This window comes from Periplaneta americana, chromosome 17 (genome assembly GCF_040183065.1).
Source record: "Periplaneta americana isolate PAMFEO1 chromosome 17, P.americana_PAMFEO1_priV1, whole genome shotgun sequence".
NCBI lineage: Eukaryota > Metazoa > Arthropoda > Insecta > Blattodea > Blattidae > Periplaneta > Periplaneta americana.
Window position 1 is genome coordinate 62,876,707 of NC_091133.1, and position 27,134 is coordinate 62,903,840.

At 34.7% G+C, this 27,134-nt stretch overlaps 1 protein-coding gene across 5 annotated transcripts; it reads right to left on the minus strand.

The window, feature by feature from the left end:
- Positions 1–821: 821 nt before the first annotated feature.
- On the minus strand, positions 822–25,817 carry LOC138692913 (probable cytochrome P450 6a13). Of its 5 annotated transcripts, none has more exons than XM_069816261.1 (5): positions 25,662–25,817; positions 12,158–13,110; positions 8,120–8,341; positions 3,335–3,586; positions 822–1,111 (listed from the first exon to the last, which is right to left on the minus strand). In XM_069816261.1, exons 2-5 carry the CDS (start codon positions 13,086–13,088, stop codon positions 948–950), a joined length of 1,569 nt encoding a protein of 522 aa, XP_069672362.1. In that variant the 5' UTR covers positions 13,089–13,110; positions 25,662–25,817; the 3' UTR covers positions 822–947. The 5 variants fall into 5 exon arrangements, with proteins under 5 accessions (XP_069672362.1, XP_069672363.1, XP_069672366.1 ...); XM_069816262.1 differs by lacking the exon at positions 25,662–25,817 and adding an exon at positions 25,266–25,462; XM_069816265.1 differs by lacking the exon at positions 25,662–25,817 and adding an exon at positions 25,283–25,461.
- Positions 25,818–27,134: the final 1,317 nt, after the last annotated feature.

Sequence of the window (27,134 nt, forward strand, 5' to 3'; positions counted from 1 at the left end):
TCAGCTGTCTTCTTTCCTGGCGTTTTCTATTCGCTGAATTATTTCTGGGTCTTTACTACTCTAATCCGCTCTTGCCTGATCCTCTCTAATTATTTTTTTATTCTGTAGCCTCCTATTCTTTTATCTTTTTCACCTGTGTTATTAAGTCTCTTTTATACACTATATTTTTCTCTCTGTTTTCCTCGCATTACTCACCTGTCTCCAATTTTGTTTTGTTGTATTTTCCTCCATTGTCTCTTGTTACCTTTTGCTATATCTTCATTATGCTATTGTGTTGTTTTATTTATTGTTCTATATTTTGCTCCACTCCGTTCTTCTATTGTGTTAATATCTATTTCGACCTTTTCCGTTCTGTTTCTTTTTTGGCTGATTTTCTCCTATTTCTGTTCTCTCTGTTCTATTGTGTTCATTACATTCTATTCTTTCCTATTCTGTTAGAGAAGGAGTAACCGGGTGGTAATAATACTCCTGGGCTGCTCTCGGGTGGACGATTTGAGTCCTACTTGGATTGTTTACTTTATTGGGATTGTCATAGGTTTTTCCTCTCTAATTCGAATGTTCAGTAACCCCACCGCAAGTCCTCGGACTCGGTTAATAAAAATAACAGCTCAATGTCACTAATTTTACCGACGTTAGCTACGCGTCCATGTGATCCAACGTCGTTAAATAACGGATTAATAATGAGAATCCTTCTCTGTTCTATTCCACTCTATTTTCAATTTTACTGCAGTCTGTTATTTTATATTTTGTATTGTTCTACTGTCATATGCTTACGCAGCCACTTCGACTTCTTTGCTTAAATAAGGAAAGTTTATAAAATATTCAGCTTTATTAAGTAGTTTTTAATAATTAAATACAAAATATTATTTGTTCACAGGAAACGGCGAGATACAGTACAATACAATATTAATGCTTGGTAGTCGAATTTCTTTATAGTCTTGTTCAATTTATCTGTTTTTAATTTTCAACCACATTCCTCCGGCTGGAGACAGAATGAATGACTTCTTGTCTAATACCAATGGAATTGGGGTCTTCTCACTCACGTCGATTCTGTATTTAGACAGGAGAGAGACGAGTCCCACCTTAGTTTGCATTAATCCGAATCTCATTCCTGAAACAAGAATTAGTACAGAAAATAGGAAGAATACAGCACAAGGTTCCACGGTCAGACATGCTTACCGTTACTCCACAGCGGTGGACTGACTTCTCTAACTTCAACCTAACGTTCCGTGGAAACGATTTCTATAAATTTACTAGGCCTATATCACAATAAGCAATTAACATGTTTGGTAGATGAAAGCAGAAATTTCGCCATAGAACCTTCGTAATTTAGTACCATAATTCGAGGGTGATTCGAAAAGTAAGACAACAAGAGCTCTCACGGGTGATATATTCCTCCTTTTGTTCGAATTATTCTCCGTCAGGCCGCAGCAGCAGACCACAGCTTTATCATTAGATATTTCGTATGTCAGACCATTGCATTATCAGTTGTAAGATAGCTGCGCTTACGGCAACTCGGATGTACGTAGTGTGATACAGTCCGCGTCACCGTTTTTGGCGTGTGAAATAAGTAATGGGAACGTTAAGTGCAAGTGTTTTACATTTGCCGCAGTCAGCCTGACAACTGTGTTCGGCAAATGGCTGATGTGACATGTTTACGAAGTGGTACCATTCTCAGCTGCATTAGCAACATGCTCAAAAACTGGGCACTATATATCTAGGACACATGCCAAAAACGCTGGCGCCTACTGTACGGTTTCTGCATCTAAAGGGCACCTGACCAGCAGAAATTCATCGTCAAATTGTTGAGATGTACAGTGCGAAATGGCACTTTCGGTGGGAGATGCTGAACCATCTCCATGCAGCCCGGTCTGGGACTCGGTCATATCTTCCATATCTTCGGGTCATTGAAGAACCGATTCAACACTGATACGGACATTCAGCAAGCCGTCATATCATGACATGTTTTTGGGGATTTGACGCAGATTTCTTGTATGTCGGCATCGGTGCCTTGGTCTACCGTTGGACAAGTGTTTGGACAAGCTTGGTGACTATGTTGAAAAGTAATGCGTACCAGTGCCCTACTACTGATTATATCAGTGTATCTACCTGTGTAAATAAAGTTTGTCCATGAAAGCTCTTGGTACATTACTTATTCAAGCACCCTTGTAGGTATGAATTAAAATTATAATTTAAAGCTTAAGAAATAAATTCTCTATATTTGTATAGGGGAGAGTCGGATAGTATCGGACATCGGGTAATATCGGACAGTGAGTTTCTTTCATCTACCACACGATGATAGTACCTGATTGACATGGTTACGTTTCTGTGATGTCGCATAGAGAAATGTAACCATGTCATTCAGGTACTACCATATGGTGGTAGATGAAAGAAACGCATTGTCCGATACTACCCGACTCTCCCCTAAAATGTATACACATTTAAGAAAAGCCATAGTCAAGATGAATAACTTTTAGTAAAAATGCTTAATTGTAATTAATGATTACAGATTATCTTATTAAAGCATATAAATATCTTGCGTCAGTGGTTGTTGATTATTATTGCTTTATTTTCATTTGGAAACTATATTTCAGCAGTACATAAATGATGAGGACGGAGATAACGATCGTAATGATGGATATGCTAATGATAATTCGTTATAATATTTTTTGTCTTATGTAATTTTGGGGCAAGGAAAAAAAACAGGTTAAAATTATAAGTATTTTCTCTGTGCGTAACTTTGAGCCCATATTGTGATTATTATGAAACTGATGTACCTATTTCATTCTTTAGGGCAGGGATGCAAAACTGTGCTACAATTGTAGCAAACGTCACGGGCCGGAACACGTAATTCGTCCCTTCCCTTCAACCCTCGCGTCATTGGACATAGTAGGGCGGGGGGGGGGAAGAGAGATGTAATCAATGTGCTTGCCCTACGTCATTGAAGGCCGGACGATTGTGGACGGGGGAACAAACTCTCTTCCCCATTTATGCATCCCTGACTTAGGGTTGTAACTAATTTTAGGTCTAGATATAGCTCTGTTAGTTGGCCAGCGATTTATCAACAAAGGGAGTGGTGTTCACTTCAAGACTCACTGTATTGATGTTTATAGTGAACAGAGTAACTGTGGGTCTATTTTTCTCAGAGTAACTTAGTTTATTCTGTCATTCTCTTTCAGCTATTACTCCATTATCGCCATATATTCGTCCCTGCATAAAGTGATGTAATTGGCTTAATGTCAATTATTAAAAATGTTTCTGTTGGAATAATAACTGAAACTGTTTGAGTATTAAAAAAAACTTAGACAATAGTTTTGTAGAAAAATAAGCTTACCTATGCAAATCCTTGGCCCTTCTCCGAAAGGTAAATATAAGCAATTGTGTCTCTTCGTCTTTTCTTCTTCACTGAATCTCTCAGGGTCAAACCGCTCAGGATTTGGGTAATACTTGGGATCATGTTGGATCCCCAAAATGGGTATGATTACCGAAGTACCTGGCTTCAAAACTATGTTGGTGTCTGGGATCGTATACTCTTTGGTACACTCTCTGTTCAGCATTGGAAGAGGCGGATATTTACGAAGAGTTTCTGAAATACAGAAACGAAACATATAGCACCGGTGCATATAAAACTTTGCCTATTATACAAGGTGAATCAAAAGTTTGGAACCATAAAAATATCTGTAATATGCTTGATTTTCAATTACTGTTGTGTTACCAGTATTTGTAAGATCAAATGCTCTACCAGTGACACATTCGATTCTAGCACTCAGCTATCTCAAAAGCCGCCATTTTAAATGCAACTTTGAAATTTTAAATGGAAAGGGGGTCATGTAGGTACTCAAAATCATGTTAAATTTTCTGAGAAAAACAATGGTGCAATCCGTTTTGAGATATCTCTAATCGTTTTCAGGTTACTTAAAGGTAACTGTAATAATGACACAAACATTAGTCACTGCATCTACAGATATTTTGTAACATGGTACAGTACTAAGGAGGCTTTGGAAAAGGTATATTTATGCAATTCTGGTAATTAACTTTTCCTGCTTTACTGTTTGGTTAACCTGTGACAGTTTCAATGCATTGTTGTGATTATTTGAAGCTTTCCTATAACAAATCTCTTGATTTTCGTGATGACATTATCGAAAGGGAAAAGAATTGATATCATTGTTCATTCTGGTAGGTTAAGTCACAGAAATGTACTAGCAGACTGGACGAGCAGTTCCCTAGACATTGGATTGGTCGGCGTGGACCAGTAGAATGGCCGGGCAGGTCTCCAAATTTAACACCCCTTGATTGTTTTCTTTTGGGATTACATAAAGAGCATGGCAGGATGAAGAGAAAATTGAGAACGTGGAACATTTAAAGAACCGTATCATTGAAGCCTGTGCTAAAGTCATCCGGAAATCCTACAAAATGTTCTATCCACATTCTCAATTTTCTCTTCATATACACTGAACAGCAAATTTTTACTTTTTCTCTTGCTCTGAAATAAAAATAGGTGAATATTACTAATATGTGTGCCCTAAATATGAATTTAAAATCCAAATTGCCCCGTCACGTACCATTTTCCGGGGAAAATAAATATAATTTTTTATGAAAAAAACTTTTCTTTATTTTTTCACTCCTACTGGTAAAATTACAACACACTAGGGATGCAAAATTCCTCATAATACTAGAAAAACGTGTACTGGACACAAAAATGTTACATAGTTTAAAACACAACAATAAAAACATTTCATGCGTATAATGAAAACAAATCTCGGAATTTGAACTTACATTTAAAAGAATTTTCTGGATAGCATCTGTTTACAACTAGACCCGGGACTGTCTTTTGTAAGGAACCAACAATAGTCTGCAAGCATGCTGGGTTATGATATTGCCTTTCCATTTCAGATATTTCTTGATGAAACCTTTACCCATGCTGGTCGTTTACCGCTTTGAGGCTAGGAGGAAAGGAATCCGAATGAGAATGTAAAAATGTATTTTGAGAGACATATTACACCCCATTTTTTCATATGCACTTGACATGATTTCCACAATAAGTTCTATGTAGTTGTCTGCCCTAGAATTTCCAAGGAAATTTGAGCAAACATCTTTGAAAGCGCTCCATGCCATTTTTTTCTGTAACGGAAAGTTTTTCCTCAAATAAAGAGTCAGCCATAAATTTGTGAATTTGTGGACCGATGAAAATGCTCTCTTTTAATTTGCCTTCACTCAAAATGGTAAATTTTTCTTTTAAATACTGAAAACCCTTGTTTGTTCATTGCGTAGACTTCACTTTGAACTGTTATGAAATTTATTGAATAGAAGGGACCAATATCTGTTTATTTATTAGAAGTACAAAAGAACACGCCAACAACCATAAGAAAGTGGAAATAAGTCATAAACTCATAAAATGCAGTAGCTTTTGTTTTGGTTTATAACCTCCAAGCCGCGCCAGATATTTCCTGGGGGAGCGCTTATTGAAAAGTGAATTAATAATATATCTTTAAAACCTTACGTGATAGGAAGAAAAGAGATGCATTTACGGATTCAGCGCACACCAAATCATAAGAGACAAATAATTTTAAGTCGGAGCAAAATTCTTGTTGTTCAGTGATAATTAGTTAAATACATTGCCGATAAGGCTACACGTTTGGTCGCGCTATAGCTACACAATAAAAACAGATGTAGGCGTATATGAATTATTGACTGTAATGAGCAGGGAAAGGATTTATATGTAAATACATATTTACTTATAAAGCTAATATAATTTATATTTTGCATTATCTTTATGTTTCACAATGTGTAGGGTTGAAAAATCCTACTTTTATTTTCCATATTTTTCCATATTTTAGAGTTTAGTACATATTTTCGTTAATTTCCATATATTTTCCATATTTCATATAAAACAGTCCATATTATATTAGGTTTAACAATAAAACAAAACAAAATTCCATTAACTTTTAAAAATACATTTCAACAATAGAGATTTAAACACATGTTCAGTAATCCCTTTAACATCAGAGTTATTTGAAAATTAGCAGTCCTATCAACAATGGGAAAGTAAGTTACAAAACTGTATTAATTTAATTTAAAATTTTTAACAGACTTCAGTTGTGCAGCTCAACAGTTAAATGCCAGTCAGAGTACACATAGGTTCAGTTTTGTAAATCATACTATAAAGACGGTAAATATGCCAAAAGTACGTCATTCAGTCAATTTAAAATCAAAACTAACAAGTTACATTTCAGAATTTAAAGAAGATGGTTTATCAACTGACAATAAAATATTATTTTGTAATTTGTGTCAGTGTGCAGTATCATCTACACAAAAGTTCCTGGTGCAACAACACATTACAACTAGTAAACATCAGGCCAACAAACAACTAAATTCCAAGCAGAGACAATTGTTTTTAACACAACCAACAACATCGAATGTAAGATCTGAGTTTAACATCGACCTGTGCCGTTCTCTCATCTCTGCTGATATTCCTCTCTACAAACTAAAGAATAAGGTCTTCAGGGAATTCCTTGAAAAATATACTCAACATACAATCCCGGATGAGTCAACACTTAGGAAGACGTATGCTCCATCCATCTACGATGAGACAATACAGAAGATAAGAGATGAAATTAAAGATAGTTCAATTTGGGTTTCCATTGATGAGACTCCCGACAAAGAAGGTAGACTTGTTGGTAATGTAGTTATCGGTTTGTTAAGTGAACAATATTCTGAACGAATTCTTTTACATTGTGATGTTCTAGAAAAGTGCAATAACAAAACTATAGTTAAACTGTTCAACGAAGCTATGGGTATCCTGTGGCCAAAGGGTATTATGTACGATAATGTGTTATTCTTTATTAGCGATGCTGCCCCTTATATGGTCAAAGCTGGACAAGCATTATCTGTTGTATATCCTAAATTGACTCATTTTACTTGTGTGGCGCATGCATTTCATCGTGTGGCAGAAGTGGTCAGAGACAATTTCCCTAAAGTAGATTTGTTGATTTCATCAGTGAAAAAAGTATTTCTCAAAGCTCCCAGTAGAGTTAACGTGTTGAAAGAAATGTACCCTGAAATTCCATTGCCACCAAAGCCAATTTTAACTAGATGGGGTACATGGCTAGAAGCAGTTGAATATTATGCCGAACATATAGACTCTATTAACAATGTTCTCCTTGCATTGGACTCTGAAGATGCAGTCTCAATTGATACTGCGAAAACAGTTACCTGTGACATAAGTGTGAAGAATGACTTAGCTCACATTCAGCATACATTTTCATGCATCATAAAAACGCTCAAAAGTCTCCAAAATAGGCACCTTTCACTATCTGAAAGTTTTGAAATTATAAATAGTACTGTGGAACAACTGAATCGTGGTAGAGGTAAAGTTGCAGATGCAGTAAGAGCTAAGGTGGACACTGTACTTTCAAAAAACCCTGGATATGAAGAACTACAAAAGGTTGTTGCTGTGATGAGTGGTGAATCAACAGTGAAGATTAACTTGGACTTATCCCCAGCAGACATTGTGAAATTGAATTATGTACCAGTTACTTCTTGTGACGTCGAACGCTCTTTTAGTCAGTATAAATCTATCCTCAGAGACAATAGAAGAAGATTCACTTTTCAGCACTTGAAAGAAATGTTTGTAACCTATTGTTATGGTAACAGACAATAAAAATTGTGTTTTGTTGAAACTACATTGGAAGATAAGGTACGTCCATTATATTTTTTGTTTAGTTTGATTAAAATGTACCAATATTTAACGTACATAGTCATTTTTTTATAATTTTAAGTCCATATTTAATTCCATATTTTGGTAAAAATCCATATTTAATTCCATATTTTGGTAAAAATAACTACATATATATTTACATATTTCATATATTTTTAGTCCATATAAATCCGTTCCCTGGTAATGAGTATCTTGTCTTTGTTTGTATCAACTTATCATGGGACTGGATTGCGTCACAAGAATAAGATACTTGGCAAGTATTACTTGCCTCCCACTTTCACCTATATATAAATTTAAGATTAAATCATCTACAGAGTTATTGAATTTGCAACACAGGATGTAGAAAATCTGATTTGAAGAATTTTGTAATTACTGTAATATATTTTATGCTTTTCTCCATACCTGAAACCACCATATCCAAATACGCCATCTCGTTTATGGCCTCGTATGTGACTTTACCATCATGTCTAATTAGAACGGTATTTATTTCATCTCTCAGTCGTTCTTGTATCTCTGGATTTACAGACAGCTCGTACAAACAGAACTGCATCGTAGTGGATGATGTCTCGAAGCCTGCAATGAAGAATACAAATACCTGGGCTGCTAGTGACTCCATCGATAATTCTGGAAATATAAAAACATTCATGTATTACACTTCTAAGCGATCAGAACATGCCTACTCGAAGTTTTTGGCAACATGACTGTAGGTAGAGAATAGATTAAGTATATGTACATATACTTCTGTTAATAATCTAAAGTTAAAGAAACCCACAGACATTTTGAAAATTGTTGTAGTAATAAATATAGTTTCGAAGACTCTCTGACATTTACTTTTGCACGAATCCTGGTAACATTACATCATATTATATTTACCAGGATGCAAGGTGTAACCTCATAGAAGTTCCTTAGTTTGCCACTTTGCAGTCGAGTAAAGTAGCTGTATTACGATGAGAAGGAACTGGTTATAAGTGTAGCCAGTCTGACTGTTTTAAACAGATTTAATGAATACCCATTATTTACAGAATTTGTCAGTTATATAACACGATAATATTATTGAACTGTAAAATTGTCTTTTTGTATAGCCGATTTACAATTTCAATCGGAGATAAAATAGCCATATTAGCTACATTTGTTCAATTGGTCAATAATAAGACGTTGGCAATCCTGTTACGTTTGAATATATTAAACACAGGTCATTGTTGTGAACAAATCGGATAGCAGAAGGAATGCGTTGTCAATGGTTTTCAGATTAATGTTCAACCATTATAAATTCATATGCAAATGTTAAAGCAAAACCATAGGCTATATGGTATACATGTTGTGGTTAAACAATTCATTTAAACTGGTAAATCATTACGCGATTCTTGTGGGAGTGATTTGAGAAGTACTACCAGTACAGATCATTTTTTATATCTCTGCCTGTGTGCAATGCCACAGTCTCGGAGAGCGGGAAGAGAGATAGCAAAATGTTGTAATGCTTTTTAAAAGTTTAATACTCTGACGCCCACGACAAAGATGAAACACTTGAAATGTAACTCTCACTCACCGACAGAGATATAATCATTCAACATCTGTACTACAACAACTACTACAGTACGATTATTTAGTCCTCACAGTCGCCAGCGCCTGGGTCAGGCGAGTCCATTTAGTTACGCCAAGGGGTGTTTGGGTTATTCACTCGCTTGCCTTTGGAGTGATCGGATGTCATGCGTGCGGTAGAGCGATATGTTTCCAGTAAAATTCAGCAGTACTGCGTTCCTTTACCGACCGCTCGCCCTTATCTATACTCCGGAACTCTCCTCACTCCTCCTATTACGTCCCCTCTTACGCGTCGCTGAGCTGTCAGGACTAATAATCGGTCTGTACTAAATATAGTGATGATGATGATGATGACAATAATAATGTTGGTGTAATGGTTATCCGTAATACCGATCGGACTGTGTAACATGAGATGTATTTCCTATTTCTGCCACAATTGCCTGCAGCATTCCCTTATAAATGTCAGTAGTTCCTTGGAAGTACCTGTATCCATTGAACTGGAGTGTTTTTGTCTGTGATACTGTGAGAATCGGTCTCCTTAACTCTCCCTTTTGAGTTTTATTGCCAATTTGTGTGAATTATACTCAAAAGGGCGTAGACCTATATTATAAAATGTAATTATATTTTCATCATTGATTTTTGGTTCTTGTCTATCTTATACCTGATAATTAGAGTTTTCTGCTGGAGCATAAAATGTTATGTCTGAAGTTAACAATAAAATTGTTTTATGCGAAGAAAGAACTGTTATAACTTTTATAGAGTTATACGACTTTGACATTCCTCCACTGCTGAAGGGAGCGAATCTGTTTATGATTCCAGTTCAAGAATTACTCTCGTGTCTTACTGTTAGTACTTCCTAACATCAAGAGTCAATATATGGTAAATATTGTATATCTTCAGGTACATTGCTCATGACCTTGGAGATCACCTTTGGCTATGTTTATATATAGTTAAATCATAACATTCGCATAATTTTGCGTACATAATCTCACACTAGTGACCTTGAAAATAACAGGCATGCGTTGTTTTCTGACTTATTATAAGATTTACATAGACAAATATTATGTAAATGAAATACGGATTCCTAATATACCCACACTCATATGAACACAAAAATTTGAAGCAACACAAATGAACAAGAGTGAAGGTTTAATTAACGTTGTGTTCCATTACACTCTTATCGCTATCGACCAAGAGATATGGTATTGGACGATCGAAAAATATTTTAAAGATAAGGAATAGCTTGAGACTTTGAGATTCCATAGATAGTATAACTCTTGCTCTGATATTATGACGATAGAGGTTGTACAGTAGTAATGTTGATGTTTATAACTTCGAGGCGTAACAACTGATGAACTAATTTGGCTGATTAACATGACTGAAATATGTTTCAAAATGAATTGTAAAATAATTTTGCTGAATTTTTTTGAAAGGCATGTTGGTCCGACAAGTTAACAAGTAGATGAAAATAAATATCAAAGGTCCTTCAATAACTGTCTATTTTTTAAACCTGATGATAATACAAAAGATTACATTAAGTTACATACATAAAACACATATGCGACTAGCGCTTTCGCTATTAAGATAGCATCTTCAGGTCTTGCTTGCATATTATTGAGCTTTTCACATAAAGACATAGACTGTCTTTGTCACATTTTATAAGCTGCACATATGTTTCGCAGTCTTTTATCTCAAGGCATACTTTTTACGATCTTAATTTCTAGACGTTATAGAGGTTTGAATTATTACAAATATTCACTTCTTTTCAAGCCATTTTTTACTTTGTATTTTTTGCATTATTATTTTGATATGTAATTCTCTCACGTCGTGTATCCTAACGCGTTGCAAATATTTAATGGAATGTGTTCCACTGTATTTATTTATTTATTTTTTTGTTTCTTATTTTTATTATATAAAGCGTGTATATTTATCACTTAACGCCAATATGTATCCCACTGTGTTGTTGTTTTTTATTATTAATCTATTTTTTGTGTACATTTTATTCAATTGTCGGTTTCTGGTTTAATTATGTAAATCCTTCTTAATTGTAATCTAATACTAATATGTATACTAATGTGTTTATTTTTATTTTTACTGTATACATTTTTTTTAATTATCGGCTTCTGTTTTTATGTGATTCGTATTTGATTCTAACAACATTAATATGTATTTCACTATGTTTATTTTTATTTTATGAGGTAAATTTTATGTAACTATCTCTTTTGATCTCGTTATGTACTTAAATTGTATCAGTATGTAATTACTTAATTCCGATCCAGTTTTATGTTCAACTGTGTAAGCAAGTTTTAATCCTGTTGAATGTAAGAGAAGCCCTTACGGCCTTAACTCTGCCAGGTTAAATAAAGCCATTATTATTATTATTATTATTATTATTATTATTATTATTATTATTATTATTATTATTATTATTATTATTATTATATTTCATTATGTTACTTTTCCATCTATGTCTTTATGTGAAAAGCTCAATAATACGCAAGCCAGACCTGAAGATGCTATCTTAATAGCGAAAGCGCTAGTCGCATATGTGTTTTATGTATGTAACCTAATGTATTCTTTTGTATTATGCATCAGCTTTAAAACATAGACAGTTATTGAAGGACCTTTGATATTTATTTTCGTCTAATTTTGCTGAGTTTTTTTTTCGGGGATTTCCCTCAACCCATTAAGTGCTAAACGCTGGGTAACTTTCGGCGCTCGACCCTGGACTCATTTCGCTGGCATTATCGCCTTCATTTCACTCACACCCTAGATAATTATCACACTTGATTAGGCGTCGTAAAATAAACGAAATTAAAAAAGAAAATAGTGTGTAAATGTAATTAAAAATGTATTGTATGTTCTATCAAAAACAGGAATTATATGCATACACAGGCCTACCTTTTTTGTCGGTCGCGTCATCATCAGCAGCGAGTTCATTTTTATCAGCTGTGTCCTTATCTGGATCGACGAATCCTTTATTCTTGAGTTGTATTAGTAAATGCATAAAATCATTTCTCACTACATTATTCTTTTCGCGATATTCTACAGTTTCACTAACCATTTTTCGGAAATATTTAGAAACCTCTGAATCAAAGCCATTGAATTTGGTAATATCCAGTATGAAAGGAGCAATGTTAGATAACAATCCAAATATTACAGCCCTGAATGTTGGAGTGAAGACTTTTCTCCCCCACTGTCTGAACTCGGCATTTTCGTTCTTGAGACAATTACACTGTATGCCAAAAGCACAGGACGAAATCACATCCGTGCTGAACCTTGCCAACAGATCCTTCATTTCGATAGTCTCTTGTTTCCTCGCGCTTTCTTCTAAGCAAGTCTTCAGTTCCTCCCCACAATCAACCAGAGTTTGAAACATCATCTTCATCTTCCCTGACGTGAATGTTGGCGTCAATTTGACTCTGAGATTTCTCCATCTTGCTCCAGGCAACATAAAGAGATGACCGGTCAATGGTTCGACTTCTTCATTGATATAAATCCCGCGATCGTGGAAAGAAGAGAAGTCCTTTATCAAAACGTCTTTTATCATATCGGGATCACGTACAAGAATGCCCTTTTTCGTGAACATATACGTTCCACCAAATTTATGTCCTTCCAATTTCTTGTAGAGGTTCGCAGTGGCCACTCCGACCTGTTCTGTTAGAAATAAAATGCTGGCAAAATTTCCAAATGGAAAACTAGGTTCCACGCAGGGGACATTCAGTTTCTTCCAGTAGGTGAATGACGATCTGATGTATACATATACAGCTCCGAAAATGGTGGCGAGGACTATCGCCAGTTCCAGGAGAAATGAATCTAAAATCAGCGCCATTCTTCTGACGACGTATTTGGTTCTGTTTCAACAAAAGAAACATTAAATAATTAGACACATTATTTTACAGATTTCACTATATTTTAGAACTGACAGAAAAATATTCTATATGTAATTTAGTATAAAGTAATATTAATTGTAGAATGGACAACTAAACTGTAGTAACGAGTTGTTTGTGTACTTCCTACTTCTAATCAGGAAAATTGCTTCGTAATTTTTTCTTAGTTGAGTGGGCAGTGTGTCAACGCATTACTTTAAAACAACTTACTATAAAGGCACTTCAAATATATTAATTTGTCATAACTTTAGTCAGCGAATTGATGCTGGAAAATCTTTACAATGCGTTGACTTGGAATGACAAAGTTCAAACCGCCAAAATTAAAAAAAGAAAAGAAAAGATTTTATGTGTAAATTAGGTTTTATTAGGGTTATCTTCTTTCTATATGTAACAATGTAGTTGCCATTTGTTAATTAATATGCAATATAGAAGAGTGATAAGGTTGTATCTGCCATAGAAAAATCCAGTAGTTGGAATGACAAAGTTCTAACTGCTTTTATTTCTGTAATATTGACTCAGTAACCAGCCATTTCTTGTCTTCAGAGCTTATGTGAGCGACTATATGTTATGTTTAATACCATATCAAATAAGAATGTATTTATGTGATATTCTACATGAATTGCGGAATCATTTCACCAAAAGAAGGATTACAAAGAAGATGCGAACAAAAATAAATGACATGGCACAATCAGAAACATGAAGCAGACCAATCATAGCCTATATAAATAAAGATTGAAAAGTTCAATGCAAACTAAAATGCACCTCTAAAATCAGTGATAGTGAAACAAAACAATAATCTAATCCTATTATACAATTTACAATATTGAAAAATGACACTTTCTTCTTTACTCAACTGTCGGCCTGAGTAGCGTAGTTTGTATAGCGCTGGCCTTCTGTGCTCGAGGTTTCGGATTCCATCCCGGCCCAGTGTGCTTAAATGCGACAGGCTCATGTCAGTAGATTTACTGGCATGTAAAAGAACTCCTACGGGACAAAATTCCGGAAACCGGCGACGCTGATATAACCTCGGCAGTTGCGAGCGTCGTTAAATTAGCCATAATTTAAATTAAATTAATTTAAATTTTTCTTCATTCACCTGAACGTTTCTTCACGGATTGTCCAAGAAGCAAGTAATTAATAACAGCTTAGAAATAAAATGATAAGAGGTATGTAGCAGAAAGAGAAAACACTAAGTAGAGCGATGTTTCATTCTTTATTCTTAACTTTCCAGGGTCTTATATGAGATCTTTTTACAGAAAGAAGTTAAATACTTATATTACAATCTGACAGCGTACTTTACCACAACGAAAACTATTTATTGCACTTTATGAAATGATCACAGTCTGATAGATATGTTAATGACTTGGCTAGAAGTTATTAGATGCAGTTGCTTGTAAAAATTAATTCACTGACTTGGTTACATTTAGTAGTGATTCTTATGCTCTACAAAACCGTAATTCATATACAATATTTCGAACGCAATACTTCAATTTCTGAAAAAAAAAAAAAAAAAAAAAGCTCTGGTACAAGTAGGCCTACTGTAACCATGAATATTCTGCATCCTGTCATTCTTGCTACCAGGAAGTGGACAGCCTACACAGTTTAATTGAAAAAGCTGAAAAAGTGAAATGTTTCACCTTTGAGTCTATTGAGATTACTGAAGCAAATAAATAAATGAATGAATGAATGAATAAATAAATAAACAAATAAATAAGTAAATAAATAAATAAGTAAATAAATAAATAAGTAAATGATTTAAAGAGAGTAACGCAGTTAAAAGATCCAGACTTAAAAAATTGTCTTTCGTCAGCTCAATTACTGAATTACTACTTGCATCATTCTAAAAAAATCAACCATTAATTTCATTCAGACTGTATTTCATGACGTGACATTCACGTTAACACATAATAAAAATGAAGAAACAACTACAGTTATTTAAAGTTGTTCGAAAACAGACGCAAAAGAACAGTATTAATTCAAGACATTACAGAGGTCACACCAAAACCAACAAGTAAAATCACAGATACCGTAACTCCAAAGAAAGAAAGATTTGAAGGAAATGTTTAAATGCATGCCAAAGTAAGACAGGAAATATTACAATAGACTACCCTATTGCAGGCTCATGTCAGTAGATTTACTGGCATGTAAAAGAACTCCTGCGGGACAAAATTCCGGCACATCCGGCGACGCTGATATAACCTCTGCAGTTGCGAGCGTCGTTAAATAAAACATAACATTAACAACTACCCTATTGCATTTTTAGTTGCAAGATTTTCAGTCGTTGTATCAGATATTTTATTTTATTCTTTTAGGTTCTATAACATTTAAAGAAATGCCAGTAAGTTTATTAAATTAACAAACATAGATAATATTTTAGTTCACCACGAACTTTAAAAATGAGCAATAATGAAGAAGACAGGCAAATTAAATTACTTTGCAGTCCATCTAAATTATTCACTGAGTTATAATTCATGCTGTATTACTAAAAATTGCAGTTAGAACCTTGTATTGCAACGAGATTTGCATTTGAAATTATCTTAAAGTTTTCAAAGGCCAAGAGAAAAAGTTTAGAACGAAATTAGCTAAATTTCTACGTAGTTATACCTTCTGCTGAACTTTTGAATTATTGTTGATCCTTGTGAATTAAATAATTAATCCATTTACTATGAATTATATATTATTTTATAATTTTTACTTGTTGCACATATATAGGTAATTCTGAACAAAAATGACATTTGATCATAGCACCTCAAATATTGATCATTGTTCGAGTCATAAGAAAATAGAATAGGTTTTTTTCTTACAATTTCTCTACGAGATGCGGAATCTTCCAGTGTTTCTTCTCTGCACACTATCGTAAAGAATTTAGGTTTTAAATATGAAAAAACATCAATGGCCGCAATATGTTAATAGAACTGACACTATCTTTGCTATTTCTCATTATTTCTCATGGTTCTGCAAAACAAACTTTTACTTAAGTAGCTCGGAAAATCAATATAGGCCTATAGCCTGCGTGAATTTTTTAAATCACTGTACATATTTTCAGTACCGGTAACGTAACTTCATTTGGCGAAATGGTTGCGAAAAGATTAATTTATTATTAATCTTATAGGATCGTCAGAAATAGCATCACTATCATCTTCCGCCCTATTTAAGTAATCAGGCTAAAATTAAATAGGTCTAATTGATCCGCGTTATTATTATTGATCTTATTATTGATATTATTGCATCTTGCTTTTTCGGGTGTCACCCAGTTATCTTGTATTTATACAATAATGTGTAATATGTAGACTATTTGACTATGAGATTTATAATCAATTTCGAATTTTGAAGAATATTCATATACGAGTATTACAATAGTATTATAAAATCTTTGTTATTGTATGTGATTTTTGCTTGCAATAAAAATCTTGTAATCTTGTAAAAAACACTAATATCGGAAACGCCTGGCTCAGATAAACCACATTCCCCACTATTTTCTGTACTATTCGCCACATTATAACACTGAGATTTATGTAGGCCTGATACTGTCTTTTCCTCGAGCCTTCTGTGGAGCTAAACACTGTATCTTTCCTTTGTAACTTCAAATTTATTGCATTACGGTTTATACCACATAACGCTTTTACAATGTACCATATTCACATTCACTCTTTTATTGTTCTTATAATAATAATAATAATAATAATAATAATAATAATAATAATAATAATAATCCGATATATATATATATATATATATATATATATATTACAGGCATCAATTATATTATTATTATTATTATTATTATTATTATTATTATTATTATTATATTTGTCTAGCCAAAGAATCCGTACCGGTATAATACAAATTTACGAGTTCGCGTCAGCTACTCAGTTCCGACGCTGCAGACAGGTGGCGCAATCAACCGTAACGCACAACTTCACAACGTCGCTCCCTACCCGCGTGTGAGAGAAACTGTCTATATCTTTTATAGTTTTGTAGGCCTATACAACGTATTCCGAATCTCACCGGACCGGTGGACAACAATGACGTCACGCCGCAGCGAAATAGGAACAAAACTGTTGGAAGGTTCGATGTCTGTCATGGCGGCTGTATAAGTTGTTGTCTCTGCTATGCTAGGAAGATTTTGCGAAATTGTCATCTCGTTCAAAGAAAAGAGAGTATAAACAATTTATTTCTTGAAATGGTAGTAATAACTGGTCCATTGACATGTTCGCTCATAAGACATTAACATATTGATTTTACGTTGTGCTCATTACAAACAATACAGCAGAACACACCGCCATGACACAACAGTGCACGATGTCATTCGTCTGCTAATACCCGCCCTATACAAGAACCAATCAGATTCACTGATGGCGGTTGATGGAGACTGACACCACCACTGCAAGCTGATGAAACCGTTGCGACATCGGTGGAGCATCAGTGACGTCATCGTTGAAATTTGGAACACCGTGATGCCATCAGATTGCTCAGCGCTGAGATTCGGAATACGCTCATAGACTGTAATATGAATGAGCTTATTTACCGATGCAGCCTGAGAAGCAAAACGCGTGCTGCAGAAAAGAGATGCCTCAGAAGTGTTAAAACCCGTACAAAAAAAAAAAACACACAGTGGAATTTACATTTACTAGATTTCGTTGCTGTCTTTAAGTAATGCTATTGGAATTGGTATGTGCACATGAACTTGAAACATGATCAACATTTTTTTTTCGTTTATTTAACGATGCTATATCAATTGCTAGGTTATTTAGTATCGGAATTGCTGATAGCGAGATATTTGACGAGATAAGTCCGAGAATTCGCCATAAATTACTTTACATTCACCTTGCAGTTGGGAAAATCTCGGAAAAAACAATAAAGTAATTACCCCAGTGGAAAATGAGCCCACATCCAAGGGCAGCTTAGGATCAACAGGCGAATTCGCCACCGCCTGAGGTACGCCGGTTACAGGGTGCTTAATATGTTATCCATAGGAATATTAGAGAAAGTAGCCTATAAGAACACTTCTAGCGTTTGTCGGCTCCTAATAATACTGTAAATTATTTCATATCGCTACTAAATTAGGTGTTTCCTAAACATGAAATTTAAGAATACAAGACGAGAACTTACATAACTTGTTTGTAGAAGCTGTGTTATGCCTTTCATTCGGACGACTGTGCTCTGTATATCTAAGTCAAAGAAAAAAAAGAGTCTGTTATCAGTAGATTGGTCATGTTTCAGATAACAATATTTCTAAACATGTTGCCAATGTACGTATTATGATGCAGATAGAAGTGTTAGAATTTTTAAGATTATTTTATTTAAAGATTATTCTTTGTTTGTAATTAATGTTCATAGGCTATCTTGTGCTACTGATTCTACCCAAAATGCTTTGTCACTCTTACTAGTTAAATTTTGTAATGACTACGCGTCTGTTGTTTATTTCCTCACATTCTAATTATTACGCCTTATCTTCGTTACGTACAACGAGGTTATTGAAATATGTTGTTTCTATTGTGTATTTGAATATCTGTTATTGTGTTTGTTATTGTATGACACAATTGTAATTAAATATTTACTTTCTCATTATTATTATTACTTTATCATGTTTTATCGTCTCCTCTCACACATGCTGATAATTCAATGCGTTATAGGGGAGGGTATTTGTATATTTTGATCAACACTAGATAGGCACAGATTGCGGGCTTCCCTCGTCGTGTGGTCAGCACATTACAAGGTCATCTCTGAGAAAACACAGGGTAGCTCATGGCAATGGGCAAACACCCAGTCTCGTGGGCGGAAGACAGATCTCTTCCATTCCCCATGTCGGGAATCGAACCACGACATCTTCGATTGGAAAACGGTATGCTATGCCAGGTATGCATATAGCCAAGGCGGCGGACCTTTCAAACAATTAGGAAAATACAATAGCTTACACTACACTACACATGAACAAGTAATTCCTTCAGTGTTCTGAAACAAGTATTATAAAAAAAACAATACCTTGCACAACAATAGGCACGCATGAGTAATCCCTTCAGTATTCCCAAACAATTAGGAAAAAAATAAAAGTTTGCACAAAAATGTATATGAATATCGTCGTTGTTCCTGCAATAACTCCTATGTGACATATTTATCGATTTTGATTTCTTTGCTCTATTAGGGGAGAGTTGGGTAGTATCGGACATCGGGTAATATCGGACAGTGAGTTTCTTTCATCTACCACCAGATAATAGTACCTGAATGTCATGGTTACGTTTCTGTGATGTCGCATACAGAAACGTAACCATGTTATTCAGGTACTACCATCTGGTGGTAGATGAAAGGAACGCACTGTACGATATTACCCGATGTCCGATACTACCCAAATCTCCCCTAAATAACTTAGTGATACAGCAAATAATAAAATCTCGTATATGTAATTATATTTATTTCTTTCGAAAATTTAAGAATTCACAGTCTCCTATGCACTACTGTCATAGAATGAATAAATGTGTTTTCTTCCTACTGAACAATTTTATATTTTGCACATAGGAATTATTGCAGGAACAACGACGATATGTAATTCCTTCAATGTTCTCAAACGACTGAAACAAATACAGTAACTTGCACTGCACTATATATGAATGAGTACTGCCTTTATTAATCTCAAACAATTACGAAAGATACAAAAGTTTCTCTACAATACGCACGAATGAAAATTCCTTCAATGTTCTTAAGCGATCAGAACAATAGTTTGCATTACACTACATACGAATGCGTAATCCCGTCAGTGTTCCCAAACAATTAGGAAAACACAATAGCTTGAACTAGAGTGGTTACGAATGAGTAGTCCTTCCAATGTTCTCAGACGGTTAGAAGAAATGCAATAGCTTGCACACATTACGCACGAATCAGTAATCCTTTCAGTAACCCACAATAATTGAACTGCACGCATGCAACGACCAACAAACGCCCTTGAACTTCGGCGCCGACGACAGGCGAACTGTGGGAAACAAAGTTTCTTTATGTCCCATGACGTCGTGTACGGACGATTGTGTATCAACTACCGTCAGTAATAAGACTATTCGTAACATGGTAGAAGAACTGAATCGTTGCCATATGCGTAAAAAGTAAAGTGAGAAAATATGTGTCATCTTCGTGACACCTATATTTTCATAGTAATATGCTGACAAATGAAACTGTATCATAAAATTAAATAGCGCAACTGTAAAGAATAATAATTTATCGACTATGTCTTCAGGTCTAGCGTCTTCCAGGTTTAGGTACTACTTGTACAGAAACTATGACCTATTTTAAACATTACATTTCAGCATTAGACATTGTAACTACATATTTTTACTATATACTTTTGGAAAGAACATTTGATACCATTTCTTGTATGAGTCACTTTTTCAAATACGTCCATCAGGTGACCACCGTTATCTGCTATCTCCGGCACAAAATTCGCCATAACGTTACGTTGGATTTCTTGTGTTAGTTCCTCGATTTCGTTGCGAATGGTGTTCAGTTCCTGGGTCTTAGCTGGCCTGTTTGCATAGAATCTGGATTTCAGTAATTACCATAGTAAAGATCACAGGCGGATAAATCGGGCGAACGCGGTGGCCAGTTTACATTAAACCTAGAAATACGATGGTATGGAAACATTTTTCGTTAAGTCGCCATGGATGTTCTTACTGAGTGAGCCGTTGCGCCGACCTGTTGGAACCTCAATGACTCCATATTGATATTCTTGCTACGTAGATTCACTGTAACGAACTGCTGTAACATAGCCTCATATTAATCTGCTGTGACTGTGACAGTCTGACTGGCGTCATTCTAAAAAGAAATACAGGGACCAACAATCTCCAGAGAAGACAGTTCACATCGCAAAGTAACTATTTGGCTATGAAGTCGTCTTTTGTAGAGGTGATGACGATTTGTTTTTGTTGACATAGCTACTTAAATGGAAGTGTGCCTCATCAGATTGTCGAGGAAATAGGATTGTGTGTTTATATCCAAAAGTCGCATGCAGAAGGTTCAACGTGACTCAAAATCTCTGGTAAATAAGTCATGCACTCCTTGCATGTTGTAAGGGTGAAATCTACTGGTCCACACCTGTGGAGTAACGGCTAGCGCGTCTGGCCGCGAAACCAGGTGGCCCGGGTTCGATTCCCGGTCGGGTCAAGTTACCTGGTTGAGGTTTTTTTCCGGGGTTTTCCCTCAACCCAATATGAGCAAATGCTGGGTAACTTTCGGTTCTGTACCCCGGACTCATTTTACAGGCGTTATCATCTTCATCTCATTCAGACGCTAAATAACCTAAGCTGTTGATAAAGCGTCGTAAAATAACCTACTAAAAAAAATCTACTGCACTACGGAGTGAAATAAACATTAGCGGCTTAGGACACCGTGACCGATAATGGAGCACATTTTATTATTGGTTATTGTTTCTGCCGCACTTTTTAGATCCTGCGATCAGGAAAATATTACTCGAGATCTGAAGTTTCGAGTACTAGTCTTGACCTTATTTAGTGAATAAAGTTTTGCTCCAAAAATTAGGAGAGCCTACTTGAGTTGACCCTATATTTTATTACTAGCAGTACCCGCGCGCTTCGCTGCACTTGTTATAAATAAATATTATTGACTTAAATCTGTTATATTTCCAAATACAGCTTTATTATTGTTAGTTAATAATTAACTTATTATCAATTATAAATCGTTTGCTCCTTAATTACTTTCAAAGTTGTATTTAGAACTATGAATGTAACTGTTATTACTAAGGAGCGGATTCCTATGTAATTAAATATTATTTTTGCGTGTGATAAAACACAATAATTAACAAAGTTAAAAATTCCGAACATGAAGTTTCAAGTTTAAAACCCGAATTTTATTTCACATAAAAACACATATTTTCACAAAAAAAATATGTAAATACATATTTTCAGGAAATCTATTATAAACACATAAATGTTGGAGTTTTTTTACTTAAATAATTTTTTTAGAAGAACTTTTAAACATTTTAAAACTGAATCAATTATGTAACTCAGAAGTACGTTATCTTTTTAAGAATTATTAGTTGCTTCGTGTTTGTAAGCGCTGTGTGGTGTATCCGTGATCCATTTTTGTAATAGTATCGCCACAAGTTCTGAGAACTGCTAGGCAGCATATCAGTGTTATTATTAGAGAATAAATTAACGTGGAAAGGAGAAGAGATCTTGCAACACATAATTAGGAATGTTTATTGTTGCTGAAGATGATTTAATTCAACGCTTTGTTTGTGAAACACAACAGATAAGAGCTCGGGTATGAACATTATTTAATTTAAACAAATCTCTCGCCTCTCGCTCATGTCTATCAAGTGACTCCCTGTTATTGGGCTTCATCAATCGATATTCTACAAGATATACTGAAAGATGGTTGTTTAAAAAACGATTTGGCTTTCCTATTAGCAAATTTAAGCTTTTTGTGTGACACCATAAAAAAACTCGAAACATCCAAAAAACCTGTTGTTTGAAACATGGAGGTGCGTGCCGTGGAAATTAAACTAGACTCGCTACCAGCTTCAGAAGTACAAGTACTAAGGGACAAATTCCAGAATGTGTTTTGGAATAACAGTGGCTATAAAGAATGTGTAAAGTTGCTCAAGTATTGGAGGGTGTGCCTGTAGGTGAAATTGATGGTGTATGTGTTTGTGACATTTCTCTCTTTAAATATGCACGTCTGACGTCCTGTGATGTGGAAAGATCGTTTTCACAGTATGAGTCGTTGTTCAGAGATAATCGGCATGCATTTGTGATAGAGAATTTAGAGATGACCTTTGTTGTTCACTGCAATTCTCGGCAAACTACTAGCACTCAAGTGTGGTTGGTGAGTACATAACATTTTTTTTCCAAGCTAAGTAAGGTATTTTTGTCATATTAAAAAAAAATATTATTTTATTTTCAGCAAATATTTTTGTACTTTTTAGCACATAAAAAATAAATATATTTAAAATTTTTAGCACATAAAAATCCGCTCCCTAGTTATTACCATGCAATAGGTTATGGAATTTACAATTCATTTTAATATATCAATATGCCTGGTAAATTATTAATAAGTATTTAATGAATTTCAATCTTAAGGCATATAAACTTTTATAAGTTTATATGCCTTAAGATTGAAATTCATTAAATACTTATTAATAATAGGTTATGGAGTTGTTCGATTAATTCTACTTTTAAGCTTGGTATTATGTTAGACCTAACAGCGTCTGAAATAGAATATATTTGTAAGAACTGAAGGTTATTTACTCTTAGCTGGAAGAAGGCTTTGTCACCAAACGATACCATTTGAAATAAGGCGTTCTACTGACCTATATTATTTAAAACATGAGTTGATAACGGATGTACTACTATAAGTACCTACTTAAGTTTTTAATTGGTTGTGAGGGCTCTTGAATCTCAGGAAAAAAAACTTTTCCAGCAGCGTAACGTATTCAAGACTAATTTACAAACATGTTAAACGAATTATTCTTGCAACGAAAACGGATGCTCCCTAGACCAAATAGTCGTATTTTAATTATGTAATTACTTCATAGTTTCATCTGCTATTGTATGACGTTATGACTGAAATACCTATGTTGTTAATAGTTTTTATTGTAACATTCGGCCATAACTGACCGAGTATATAAGATCTCGCGCTCAGAGGGGTGGAGTTTGGGGTTTGAGATGGCCTACAAACCACAAGTCATGCTAAAGGTGTTGGTTTGTTAATTATTCAATATGGAGTATTGTGCACTACATAGAACTGTTACCTCCTATACATTACCCTAACTCATTCAAATACGTAATTAACCAATATGTACTGTTATGTTACTGAATAACTAATACTTCATATGTGCCGCGTGTATATTTGTAAAATTATTCCATCTCTGACTTTCATTCTTTCATAAAAAACGCAACGCAAATCAGACATCAAATTTCAGTACGGTACCTCCAAATAGCATTAAATTTAACTGTAGTACATATAGCTAATTATTAGTTTCGACAATATATAAAGCTTTCTGTGCGTAAGGTTCTGTTTAGTCCTACCTTATATGCATTTGTGCCCAGTCCTCGATTCACTCATGAGCTTCTGTAATGACATAAAGCCTACGTCCATCTAAAGGAACTACACTTTCCAATGATGAAAGAATTATTTAAATCTATTAAATAGTTCCCTGAGATTGCCACATACAAACACACAAATACTCTCTCTTTATAATATAATAATATTTATTATATTATAAACACATATCACATCATCCGTATATTAATCCGATTCTTGTCCGAGGACTCCAGGGCCGCCTTAAATAAATGCAGAGTCATTTGTTTTATCTTCATTACTCCTATTTTAATCTTACCTGGCCATGATATAAAAAGCATTGTTATTTTGAAACGGATATATCTCGCTATATGGTAATGCAGAATCCCTGCACGGAAATATTATGTACTTCGGTACATAATAATAATATTAGTCCTATCAACATTTTGCATAGAATAAAACTTATCGGAAATCGTTTCTAAAGAAACTTTTGTCATGTAATATTTTTCATAAAAATCAGTAATAAGCGAGATATTTCGATTTATTTAATTAAGACCCCATATAACCCCCTTTTTATATAAAGTACTTTGAATGCCATATAGCTTATAATCTAAGTTAGAACGAACTTAATTTATATTCCAATTTTCATATAAATCGGTTCAGCCATTATCGCGTGAAAAGGTAACAAACCATCAGATAGACAGACAGACAGACATACAAACAAAAATTTCAAAAAAGCGATTTTTGGTTTAGGATGATTAATAATTGTACATATTGACACCAATTATTTTTGTAAAATCGAAAATTACCAGAAAAAGTTCGGTTTCAGATTTATTAGTATAGATTATCGTCATTGTTATTGTCATCATTTTAGGCCCCCGACGGCCGCTGGATTCGACCATGCACTAAAACGGCACTGTTTGACATGCATCTAAACACTGTGATTCTCTGTGGCCTTCGAAAATAATATGTAATTGGGAACCGTTGCCGTAAGAGGCTGTAATAAAGCTAGAACGGCTGCAGTCTGTCAATTTAGTCACTAAGCCGTTTACAGCTATGTTTTTTTTATTTTAAATGATAATAAATTATGTTACCTGTAATAGAATATTACCTCTTGATAATTGTAATACTTTGTTGTATTCCTATCTGAAAACAAACTCTTATAAGAAACTCACTGACGTAAACATTATTCACATTCAATATTGTAAACACTTTATCTGTGCTCAGCTCACGCTCTTCTGAAGAGAGAGCTCTCTGGAAACTTCACTGTTGATAGATAATTGAATGCGTTATTGAATAATGGTGCTATGTCACAGTACCAACTATTAAAAGCATTAACGTTATATAGCTGACGTTTACAGTAGTGCTTGTACTCAGTAACACTTGTATCATTTTTCCACACTGTTTCTGTAGTAATTCATAGAGTAACCTTCATAAAACGGAAGTAAACCTTGCATAACACTAGCATTCATTGCAGGAATATACTGTACCTATAGCATCACGTATCGCCCTTTTCCGTTCAGGTTTTTAATTCCAAGTACACAAAAGTGAAACGACATTGAGCAAGTATGCCTAATGTGGAGTCTCCTATCAGTCACTGGTGTCAATACAGCTTGGTTAAAAAGTCCAGCATACGTACATCGCCTCTAGCGCTTACAAAACTTTTGACGTCAGAAAATGATTTCCAAGAACTCGCTTGTTTCTCTTGAAGTTCCACGAAGTATGATAACATTAATATGGTTTAGTTGACACTTCTAGATTCTATGAAAATAATGCTAGTATTCTTGATCCTGAAAGAGATATTTTTGTCTTTATATAGAATTTTGTACTATTGACAACACTCAATTAGAATATTAAGAATTTACGAATTCGTTTATATAGTAAAATGCAGTTTTGGAAGACAGTAATTGAGGGGTGCTCTGGAATAACATGGTATGTGTAAGAAGTGGATTTTTGGCAGTAAGTAAAAGTAACATTGTTTTCATTAACAAAGAAAGGCCTTTGCATATCTGCGTTTTTGAATTAGTATTATTGATAGTTTATATGTATAAGTTTCATGTATTATTCGTCAAAATCTCGTTATTTAATTTGTTATTTCGATACATTAACAGTGACATACACCTACTTACCTTTTTATTGCAGTCATACGATACAACATGCCTTGTTATTGCACTCAAACGGGTACGACTTACATTGTTATTGCAGTCATACAATACAATTTGCCTTGTTATTGTACTCAAACGGGTACGACTTACATTGTTATTGCAATCATACAATACAACTTGTCTTGTTATTCCAGTCATACGATACAACTTGCCTCGTTATTGCAGTCATACGGTACAACTTGCCTTGTTATTGCACTCAAACGAATACGACTTACATTGTTATTGCAGTCATACAGTACAACTTGCCTTGTTATTGTAATCATACGATACAACTTGCCTTGTTATTGCACTCAAACGGGTACGACTTACATTGTTATTGCAGTCATACAATACAACTTGCCTTGTTATTGCAGTCATACGATGCAACTTGCCTTGCTAGTGCACTCAAACGGGTACGACTTACATTGTTATTGCAGTCATACAATACAACTTGCCTTGTTATTGCAGTCATACGATACAACTTTCCTTCTTATTGCACTCAAACGGGTACGACTTACATTGTTATTGCAGTCATACAATACAACTTGCCTTGTTATTGCAGTCATACGATGCAACTTGCCTTGCTAGTGCACTCAAACGGGTACGACTTACATTGTTATTGCAGTCATACAATACAACTTGCCTTGTTATTGCAGTCATACGATACAACTTTCCTTCTTATTGCACTCAAACGGGTACGACTTACATTGTTATTGCAGTCATACAATACAACTTGTCTTGTTATTCCAGTCATACGATACAACTTGCCTCGTTATTGCAGTCATACGATACAACTTGCCTTGTTATTGCACTCAAACG

Coding starts and splice junctions, on each gene's coding strand:
- LOC138692913 (XM_069816261.1), bottom strand. CDS start 13,088: ATGGCGCTGATTTTAGATTCATTTCTCCTGGAACTGGCGATAGTCCTC. Junction 8,342..12,157: donor TGACGCGACCGACAAAAAAG/GTAGGCCTGTGT, acceptor TTATATTTCCAG/AATTATCGATGGAGTCACTA. Junction 3,587..8,119: donor TTTGGATATGGTGGTTTCAG/GTATGGAGAAAA, acceptor TCTGTATTTCAG/AAACTCTTCGTAAATATCCG.